Source organism: Pelophylax lessonae (assembly GCF_965119305.1).
Source record: "Pelophylax lessonae genome assembly, chromosome: 8".
In the NCBI taxonomy this organism is placed as follows: domain Eukaryota; kingdom Metazoa; phylum Chordata; class Amphibia; order Anura; family Ranidae; genus Pelophylax; species Pelophylax lessonae.
The window spans coordinates 250,530,776-250,542,211 of record NC_138775.1 but is presented as its reverse complement, the minus strand read 5'-3'; the positions used below and the strand labels follow the sequence as shown (position 1 = coordinate 250,542,211).

Sequence of the window (11,436 nt, the reverse complement as noted above, 5' to 3'; positions counted from 1 at the left end):
AACAGAGAAGCCCCCGCTATGCTCTGCTATTTGTTCCTTTGGTGCGCTGATCCTCGCCACCCCTCCTCACTCATCCATCCCCTGTGATATCATACACAAGAGCCTGGGATGGACTTGAGGAGGGTGTGGGGATCAGCATTGCATGTTAGGTATGTTCCATTCCTGTGCCTCTACTTTTGTGAGAGAAGCAGTTTAGACCAGGGGTTGGCAAGCCAGGGATGCACTCTACCCATCACCTAAAACTTTACAAGAGGACCTCAATAAAATATTGGGCTGGTCAAAAAGGCAAACAAAGTTAATAAAGGGACTAGAGGACCTCAGTTACGAGGAACGCTTACAAGCACTAAAACGTATTCTCTAGGGAAGAAACGCTGGAGGAGAGATATGATGATAGAGATATACAGTACAGAAACCTGAATGGCATAGGGAATAAACTATTCAGTCCCAGGGAGTGTAAGAAGACCTGGGGGCCACTCGACGAAACTGGAGGAGAAGCGATTTAACCTTAAACTGCATAGGGAGATTTTCACTGTCAGGGAGGTAAGGATGTGGAATTCACTTCCAGTTGATGGTGTCAGTAGCAAGTATTGATATATTTTAAAAAAAAAACTCCTGGATGTGTATCTTAGCGAACACAGTATACAGGGTTACCGGAAATGATTATGAACATGGAAACCTACACAGGTTGAACTGAATAGACTGGTGTCTTTATTCAACTTTACAACTATGTAACCTGGCCGCAATCTTAACAGTCACTTGGCAATCGACAGGTATGTGTGGGACTTTGCGAGGGGACCAAGAGAAAACAAAAAATTCAGATGCACCGACTGTATAATTAAGTGTTACAGCACATATGTTGTTTAAGAGTCCGATTTTGGGCATCCCCTGCAACAAAAATGTCATTTTTGGTGAGCTACTTCCAAAAGGTAAATCACATCTAAAAAAGGCAGGGCTTTTTGTTAGCGGGAACATGGGTGAACGCAGTTCTGGCACCTCCAGCACTGATGTAGGTAATAGCAAGGGGCATGGGTTATGCTGGATCGTCTATCAATTCTGGCCTCTGGGGGATCTATTGTTACTGATGGGGATCGGTTTGTGTGAGGGTCTGTCTTTGCTGTTGGGGGTTCTATTGTTGCTGGGGAGGGGTCTTATGTTGCTGGTAGGAATCTACTATTGAGGGAGAGGTATAATGTTGCTGTTTTCTAGAGGGTCTATTGATGCTGGCTGCTGGGAGATCTGTTGTTGCTGTTGGGGGGGTATAATGTTGCTGGGGTGGATCTTTTGTTGCTGGGGGGTGGTATTTTGTTGTGGGTGGTCCATTGTTGCAGTGTGTGTGAGTCTATTATTGTGTGGGGGAACTATTGTTGCTGGGGTGGGATTCATTTTACCTCTTTTCTTGTTATTAGACAAGAATTCAATACAAATTATTATTTCGCACAACAAAATTATGCTTGGGGCAGTATGGGGAGGTGGAACCAAGGGACAGTGTTTAGAGGAGGGTAGGGGGGCAGGGATTGGGGGAGTTTTTGCACCTATTCTCTGAGAAAAAACAAATGCCCCGACTAAAGGGATGCAGACCATGCCACTTTCCTCACTAGAGCCCTGCAAGTGCAGCAGCTGATTTAGAATTAGAAAGTCGCTCCCATTAGATTAATTTGCACCTGGACACAGACAAACTGCTATTTTTTCAGAATAACTCTAGCCCTACCCCAGCAGGAGCCGCTGGTGAATGAAATACCTTCCACCCTGCACAGTTAGGCACACAGCATTTTTCATATCACACTGGAGTCAAGAATCAGTCCTTGCAGCTTTGTTTTTGTATTTTTATTAGGGGAACTCTTTAGGGACACAAACTATATATGGCCTGTATATACACATCTTCTACCTCCCATACAATCTTGCTTGTAGAATAACAACTCCCAGGACCAGCTGGCACTGTATAAATGGTCTGACAAGAGTGCAATCAGAACATAGCAATTCACCTTTACAGGCAAGGACCTCGGGCCCCTTTGATAGTGTAGCAAAAAGTCCCAGTGCTCAACTGTCCTATTCCTGTGGCTAATGATCCCAGGACCACCTCTTCAGGCACTGCCAGACCACCTGGCTGGAGCTGCCCCTTTCACTAGCCCTCCTGGCTTAGACTCCACAGTCCTCCCAGACTGACTCTGCATCCATTCCAGACTGCTTGCACCCAGTCCTCTCAGGTATGCCTCTCAGTCCTCTGACCGCAACACTCACCAGCCGCCCTGGCTGTCTTCCCGCCAGGAGATTTGCCCGGCAGTGTTCCCCTGCTGTTCTCAACCTTGCTCCCGTGCCTTTGGTCAGGAAAGTTATGTGTCTCGTGAAGAAGGTCCCTTCTGCACCCAAGCCCAGGCCCAAGGTAATTTCATTGTAGCTCTGGCTGTATGTTTAGGGTCGTTGTCCTGCTGGAAGGTGAACCTCCGCCCCAGTCTCAAGTCTTTTGCAGACTCTAACAGATTTTCTTCTAAGATTTCCCTGTATTTGGCTCCATCCATCCTCCCATCAACTCTGACCAAATTCCCTGTCCCTGCTGAAGAAAAGCATCCCCACAACATAATGATGCCACCATGTTTCACAGTAGGGGTGGTGTGCAGTGTTAGTTTTCCGCCATACATATTTTGCTTTTAGGTAAAAAAGTTACATTTTGGTCTCATCTGACCAGAGCACCTTCTTCCACATGTTTGCTGTGTCCCTCACATGGCTTCTCGCAAACTGAAAACGAGACTTCTTATGTCTTTCTTTCAACAATGGCTTTCTTCTTGCCACTCTTCTATAAAGGCCAGATTTGTGGAGTGCACGACTAATAGTTTTCCTGTGGACAGATTCTCCCACCTGAGCTGTGGATCTCTGCAGCTCCTCCAGAGTTATCATGGGCCTGTTGACTGTTTCTCTGATTAATGCTCTCCTTGCCCGGCCTGTCAGTTTAGGTGGACTGCCATGTCTTGGTAGGTTTGCAGCTGTGCCATACTCTTTCCATTTTCAGATGGACTGAACAGTGCTCTGTGAGATGTTTAAATCTTAAGAAGTTTTTAACCTAACCTGCTTTAAACTTCTCCACAACTTTATCCCTGATCTGTCTCCTGTTTTCCTTTGGCTTCATGATGCCGTTTGGTCTTTAAGGTTCTCTAACAAACCTCTGAGGGCTCAACAGAACAGCTGTATTTATACTGAGATTATATTACACACAGGTGCACTCTATTTACTAATTAGGTGACTTATGAAGGCGATTGGTTCCACTAGATTTTAGTTAGAAGTATCAGAGTAAAGGTGGTTGAATACAAATGCACGCCACACTTTTTAGATATTTGTAAAAAATGTTGAAAACCAGTAATCATTTTCCTGCCACTTTGTATTGGTCAATCACATAAAATACATTTATGTTTTTGGCTGTAACATTACAAAATGTGGAAAATTTCAATGGGTATGAATACATTTTTAAAGGCACTGTAGCACACTAGAGGGTGCTACATAAGAAAAGGTAGGAATCTGCAACAAAGTTTATTAAAATCCCTAAAAATGTACATATATCACCCAGAGGGCAATGTTTTTTTTTTTCCTTAACAAAAGTGGCGTTACTCTTTAAAGGCTCAGTCCAACCAAATTTGATATTAAAGTCTGGGCATGGACAACTGTGGGTTTAACCATCAACTAGCCCCCTATATCTGGAATTTAGAAAAAGGATGGGATAGTCTAACTTTTAAGCATTCACACAGAAGTGCTATTTAGGTTTTGATTGGCCTTCGCTATTATTACTGCACAGAAAGCTTTTCGGTAGGTCATCAAAATTAAAGGACAATTAAATAATGTTCTCACCATTCCAAGGTCTTCCGACCTGCCAGGAGCTCTCTGATCTCCTCTCGACATTTGTCCTGGTGTTCAGGGTGTGTAGCCATACAGTACAATGTCCATGAGACCCCGCTGGCCGTTGTATCATGTCCCTCAAACATGAATGTGTCCACCTCTGCACGCAAGTCCTCATCTGACAGACCCTGACCATTTTCATCCTGATGTTTAAAAAAAAAAAAAAAAAAATCATATATTAGCAAATCTTCCAACATATTAGAATAAAAAACAAATCAGGAAAGATCAAAAACCCTGCCCTAGTCTACCCAGGATTATGAAAGAAATTATTGCATGGGTCAGGAAATGCATTTTCTATATTTCTGTTATTTACAAAGCATATGGATATGCCGTTTTTGGATAGAGGGAAAAGCTCTGTTTCTGTTAGGTATTTATTGCTCTTATTGTAAATCTTTAAGGGGAACACACACACACACACAAAAAGCTGATAGATGTTCTAGCCTTCCACCACTGTACTAAGTTAAGTTATAACTGGCGTTACATCAAGAAACGCCATAAGATAGGTCATTCTGCTGTTGGCGGCATACTTACCTAGATGAGGTAGCCATTTCCCCTTCTGGAATTGTTCCCTTGCTGGCTCAGAATGTTGCAAAATCTTAAAGCGAGCAAGCAGCAAAAGAGTAACATCTCGGTGATCTAGTTAGCAAGGAAGTGACTCAATAGAAAAAGGTAATTTATCTTTCTTGTGACATTAGCCTTAGGAGGACTTTTTCTTTCTTCCTGTCCCAGGTAAAAAAACTTTATCATCAGGTTAAACCTTCCCAATGGCACCATAGACAGCAAAAAAAAGAAAAAAAAAAAAAATAGAAAAAAGGAAGTTCAAACCCTGTCCCACTGTAAACTAAAACAAAAAGTTGCTGGAGTTACACTTTAAATACATTTTGGTGAATTTTTTCTTTGAGTTTCCAAGAAAACCTTTTCCCCTTTATAGAAATTTGTCTGTCTCCAAATAACCAAAAAAATCGTGGATGGTAAACGTGACTGCATTGGTGTGAGAACACCCAAAACATAAAAATACATATAAAATGCATTAGGTGAATGAGTTTTTTATAATGCTTTTTGTATTAATATTGCAAATGGAAAAAGTACTCAAATTGGGATTTTTGTCATTTATATTATTTCGTTGTTGCTTAAGCTAATAATTAGCTGTTGCCATGGGGTAAAAAAAGAGAACAAAAATGGGATTTTTGGTTTACTGTAAAATCAGTTTCTCTGATGTTCATTGACGGACACAGCTCCTGATTCTTCTTAACCATTGGGTTATACTGCCCCCTACAGGAGTAGGACACTAGGCAGGAAAAAGCTTGACTACGCCTAAGGGCAGTCCCAGGGAGTATACGCCCACTCTCAGCTACAGACACTCAGTTTTGTTACAAGCAATGTCAGAAGAAAGCCAACTCCACAGAGGGGAGGGTGCGGTGTCCGTCAATGAACATCAGAGAAATGGATTTTATGGTAAGTCAAAAAAATCCTATTTTCTCTTTCGCTCATTGACGGACACAGCTCTTGATTCTTTTTAACCATTGGGATGTCCCAAAGTAATGTTAGGGGTGGGATAAAAAAAAAAAAAATAAATAAAATCAGGAAAAAAAAATTCCCAAGGCTAACCATAGCCAACCAGGTAACAGAGCTCAACCATAAACAACTAGAGCTCATTTGAAAAACAATACAACCTCAAAGAGGACCAGGTCCCCTAAACAGCAGCCAGAAAAACCTTGCGGTCAAAAGAAGCATCCACAGACGCCAACACAACCACTTTACAAAAAACTCTGTAAAAAAGTGTGCACCCACTACCAGGTGGCAGCCTTGAAAAACCTGCGTCACTGACTCTTTGAAGACGGGAAGCCGAGGAGACACTAAGCACCCTAGTAGAGGGAGTCTAAACAGGGAAAGGAGGAACCTGACCCCTGATGCAATAAGCCTGAACCACCGTCTGTCTGATCCACCTGGAAACGGTCGCAGAAGAAGCGGACAACCCTTTCTGAGGTCGGTCCGTGAGTGCAAATAGAGAGTCTGACTTCCTAACAGACTCTATAGCTGCCAGGAACACCCTAATTGCCCGGACCACATACAAGGCATGCAAGGCTATTTCCTTCAGATGTTTAGGCCTGGGACACAGGGAAGGCAACGCAATGTCTTCATTCAAATGACAGTCAGAGACCACGTTAGGAAGGAATGACGGACAGAGGAAAAGCACCACCTTATCCTTGTGTAGCACAATAAGGTAAATGACAGGATAAACTCCATCAGTGTCGACACCTTGCATGCACCAAAGGAGGCCACCTTCTGGGGGAACGTAAGCAGTGAAACCTCACAAATAATTTCAAAGACAAGCTTGTAGAGCTGAAAGCACCACATTAAGATTCCAGGGCAACAACAGAGCCCTCACTGAAGGAACCACATGTTGGACACCCTAAAGAAAAGGTACGCACCAGGGAGTGTGGCCAAAGGTCGTTGGAAAAAAAAAAAACGCCAAAACCCGATACCTGATTGTTTAACCCCCCTGTTGAAGGAAGGTTAAGATCCGATCCACCAAGAAGGAGCGAGGATGAACCCCAAGAGACTCACAACACGCAATGTACGTCTTCCACGTACAATGGTAGATCTTCCTAGAGGCAGATTTCCAAGCTTTTAACAGAGTAGGAATCACCGTTTCAAACATCCCTCCACCCTTCAGCACCTGGCGTTCAACAGCCAAGCCATTAAGGCCAGCAACTGTAAGACAGGATGGAAGACTGGTCCTTGGGACAGCAGATCCTCGCTTAGAGGAAGTCCCAAAGGAGCATCGGCTACCAGCTCTATCAGATTGGCCTACCAAGACCGGCGAGACCAGTCTGGAGCCACTAGAATGACCAGAATCCCTTCTGCCTGAATCCTGCACAGGAGTCGTGGCAGAAGTTTGAGAGGGCTGGAACGAATCAGTCAGCCCACCTTAGAATGCCGGCTACTTACCTAGCCACCAGGACACTGCTTGTGCCCCCTTGGTGACTGAGATAGACCACAGCGTGGCATTGTCCAAAATGAATTTGTACCGGACACCCTTGAAGGGCATTGTCCAATGAGACAGACAAAGTCTGATCGCTCGGAGTTCCAGTACACTAAGCAGCAGCCTGGGCTCTGTCAGAGCCCAGACCCCCTGAGCATGTCTGTGCTGAGGACGCCTCCCCACCAAGACAGGCTGGCATCTGTGGAGACAAAATGTCCAGTACAGGAGGAGAAGGATTTTCCCCATTGAAGTTCCAGAGAGCGAAGCCACCCCTGGAGACCGTGGAGCTTTGACCTATTTCACCAGAATCTCTTTAGCAGAGATCTTGTGTGGAACTGTGCAAACAGACCGCCTCGAGGGTGGACACCATCAGGCCCAGCACGCACATGCAAGCCCAGAGGGATGACCGTCTGCTGAACAACAGAAGCTGAACTGCCTCCTGGAGTTTTACCTGAGGAAGAAACACTCTGGCTGAGGCCAAGTCCAGAGTCAGACCCAGATAGGCCATTTTTTGTGGACAGAACCAAAGCAGACTCCTAAATCTTCAGAGCAATCTCCAGTAGTCCATCAGAGCAGTCAGAGATTTTGCTTGCAGAAGATCACCCAGGAACCCCAGTACAGCAATCCCCCGCTGACTCAGAAAAAAAAAAAAAAAAAATGCAAGCACTGGGGCCAACACTCCTGTGAAGACCCAAGGTGCGGAAGTGAGACCAAAGGTCAGTGCCACAAACTAATAATGCTCCTTGTCCATGACAAAATGGAGGAAGTGCTGGCGACCAGCACATATTAGAATGTGCTGGTAGGCATCCGTCGAAAAAAGCAAGAAGAAATCCCCCTGATGTAGGGACACCACAACCATGTGAATGGACTCCATGTGGAACTTCTGTACTCGCACAAAGCACCTTAGCACCTTGAGGTCCAGAATTGGACATACCTTGCCTTCCTTCCTGGGGACTGTAAAGAGGGTTGAGTAAATAAAACCCTTAAAAATGTTTTCCGAAGTTGGAACCAAAACAATCACCCCTTGAAATAAGTCTTGCACTGCCCCAAAGAGACCCTGTAAGTGATCTGGGGACAAGCGCAGGTTGGAAGGGAAAAAACCTTTCCGGAGGACAAGACTGAACTCAATCTTGTAGCATGACCGAATAACTTTGTGGACCCACTTGACCTGTACCAGGGAGGTCCATGGATCTGGAAACCAGCGAAGACATCCCCCCACCCCAGATACGGGTGAGGGCGCCCCTTCATGCAGAGGCAGCCTTGTCCGCAGGTCTGGAAGAGCCCGCTTGTGGCTTGCCAGACCAGGTCCTCTTGGAACCTCTGTTAGAGGCCCTGACATTTGATCCCTAATCTTGAGATCCACAGTGACCGAAATTTTAAAGGGGCTGGGGGGGAAGAAAGGGAGGGGAACCCGGGGGTCTGACCATCCCTGGGAGGTGCCCACGTCCACCTCAAAACCCTCCAGGGGTAGAGGGGGGACAGCTACTTACCACCCCAGGAACAAGGTGGGCAACGCTCTGGACAGGACACTGCTCAATCGTAATGTCGGTGCGGTAGGCCAGGAGGAAACGCTGTGACTCAGGCCAAAGCCAGTTCGTATGCATCCTCAAGAGACATTTAACTCGCAGGACAGCCCGCACCCAATGGGGCTATATCTCGGTCGACCTAGCACGAAGCTGCTGTCTGCACGTGCTTGCTGGCCGGACTAGGGGGGACCCTAAGGATCTATATTATCCAGTTTGTTGCCCAGTTCAGCACTTGATTGTATTTCTCACAGGAACAAAATAAGAAAAAGGAGGAAAAAATAAATAAATAAATAAATAATAATTTCATTTAAAATGAAAAAAATTGCCAGGACCAGAGATCCCAGCAAGGAACTAGGTCCTTACTTCTGACTAGGCAGAAATAAAGTGCCTATAGCTGAGAGTGTATACCCCCTGGGACTGCCCATAGGCATAATCAAGCTTTTTCCTGCCTAGTGTCCTACTCCTGTAGGAGGCAGTAGGCAGTAAACCTAATGGTTAAGAAGAATCAGGAGCCGTGTCAGTCAATTAACGAAAAAAATAAATTAAATTGGTAGTTTTCTTTTATAGGCCTCATGCACCCTGGATCCTTCTTCTCTCCTAGACGCCTTTCCTCCTGGCAACGGTATTTTGTCTGAAAAAATGCTTGGTGCTTGTAAAAAAGTGTTTAATGCGTTTAGATTTGTTTAGCTGCGTCAAGCGTTTGGACTTGAATTAATTTCATTGAAATGAATTAATGCTCAAGCGCTAAACATGCTTAGCCATACACGCGTCAACAGTGGCGTCACCTGGTACAATGAAACATGGTGTCACCCCCCTCCCCCAATTATTTTTTCCCCATATAACAGACACTGGGCAGGCTAGTTTTAGACCGGCAGTGCATAGTCAGGGTGCGCACCCCAAGCTGACTCATATAAATGAGGCTGTCATGGATGGGGGTGACACCAGGGCCGTTTTGAATAGTTGGATTGGTCCCTGGGCAAACATTTTTTTGGGGAACACCAACCTCCCCCTGGCAAATTTGCTCTGCACTGCAACATCCCAAAAAAAAAAAAAATAATAATAATAAAAAACACACACAGATACACACAGAATTATAAAAAAAAAAAAAATGTTAAAAAAATAAAAAAAATGTAACAATGAACTTGTCCATACTCACCAATTAGTCCAGGGTTTCTGATTGGTTGTTAGAGGTTACTGCACATCATTACCGCTCACTGATTGGTTGCTAGTGGTTACTGTAGATTACCTCATTGATTGGTTGCTAGATGTTACTACACATTAGCGCTCACTGATTGGTTGCTAGAGGTTACCACATATTATTACTGCTCACTGATTGCAAGCTGCTCGGTTCTTCCACTGCTTTATTAAATCCCCATTTTCCTACCCCTGCCCCCTGCTGCTGACAGAAGGGTAAGGAAGAAGAATGCCCACACAGCTTGGTCTGAGTGTCTTTGACCTTCGTGCTCATTCTACTGACCGGAGAAGGGGGGGCAGTGGGGGTACACAGAGAGCTGGCTCTGTCTCTCCTGTCACAGCTGCTCCGGTCCTGACAGAGGGAGAAACTGTCTCTAGTACACGCAGAGAGCTGTGCCTCTCCCCTGTTACAGTGTGGTCGCAGGAGAGTAAGCGAGAGGGGGGGGGGGGGGTGATCGGCTGCTCCCGCTACACCACGAAAAAAAAAATATTTGCGGGATTTGATGGTGTTACCTGTATAGTGGGGGTGGGTCACCTGGGTGTGGGCTGCACCCCCACAGCAATGCCACTGCGTGTCAAGAGTTTTGTTTTTTCTGCTTAAACTTAAGCCCCGGAAGATTTTACCCCCTTCTTGACCAGGCCCCATTTTGTGATTCGGCACTGCGTGGTCAATTGCGCGGACAATTGCGTGGTCGTGCGACACTGTACCCAAAATTGACATCTTTTTTCCCCCCACAAACAGAGCTTTCTTTTGGTGGTATTTGATCACCTGTGCGATTTTTACTTTTTGCGCTATAAACAAAAAAAAGAGCGACAATTTTGAAAAAATAACAATATTTTTCACAATTTTTTATCAGAAATTCCCCAAAAAAAAAAATTTAAAAATCAAAAATTTTTAACATTTTTGGCCAATTTGTTTTCTGTTACATATGTTTGGTAAAAAAAAAAAAAAAAAAAAAATTGCAATAAGCGTATTTTGATTGGTTTGCACAAAAGTTATTGCGTTTACTAACTAAGGGAAAGATTTCTGTCATTTTTGGTGTTTTTTTTTTTAACGAGTAATGGCGGCGATCTGCGATTTTTTTTGCGGGACTGCGACATTGCGGCGGACAGATCGGACCCTTGACTGACATTTTTGACACTTTTGGGGGTACCAGTGACATTACTACAGTAATCAGTGCTATAAATATGCACTGTTACTGTAAAAATGACACTGGCAGGGAAGGGGTTAACTTTATTGGAGATGCATGGGTTAAATGTGTCCCTAGGGGCGTGTTTCTAACTGTAAAGGGGCGTGGCTTTTCGTGTAACCACAGAGATACACGATCCTACATAGCAGGACCGTATGATCTCTGCAGTTACACAAGGGAGAATTACAGGCGGCTTTGTTTACATTAGCCACCTGCCTTTCTCCCTCTGCACCGGACGATCGCGAGTGACCGGCAGACATCGGGTCCGCCAGTCACACGCGTGGACTTGTTAGGGAACGAGCGGGGGCGGGAGCGAGCCTCCGGCGGCGCGCGCTCGCCCCCTAGAGGCTCACAGGCTAGCGACGTAGTCCTACGCCACTTTGCCTGTACGGGGCTGACCGCCGCAGTAAATAGTCGTGCAGCAGTTGGCAAGCGGTTGAAACGTTGCTGCTCCTGGACACACTGGCAGTGGGGGTTTTTTTTTCTGCCTGAACTCAGACTAACATGCAGGAGTGTTTAGAGGCAAGAAAAAAATAAAATAAACACGCCAGATGCCCCTAGGAGCAAATGGAAAATGGCCAATGTACAAAAGGCCATAGGATTCCTGGGAAGGAAGGTAAATCTGGGCTGGATAATACTATTTTCACAATATTCCCTC

At 45.1% G+C, this 11,436-nt stretch overlaps 1 protein-coding gene across 1 annotated transcript in view; it reads right to left on the bottom strand.

Annotated features, from left to right (window-relative positions):
* Positions 1 to 11,436, bottom strand: part of LOC309561372 (cytochrome P450 4B1-like) — a gene marked incomplete at its 3' end in the record, with an annotated part of 42,305 nt that overhangs the window by 8,973 nt on the left and 21,896 nt on the right. Inside the window, exon 8 of the mRNA XM_082265252.1 lies at positions 3,835 to 4,025. Coding sequence (XP_082121378.1) covers positions 3,835 to 4,025 — 191 coding nt within the window. The remainder of the gene's footprint in view (positions 1 to 3,834; positions 4,026 to 11,436) is intronic.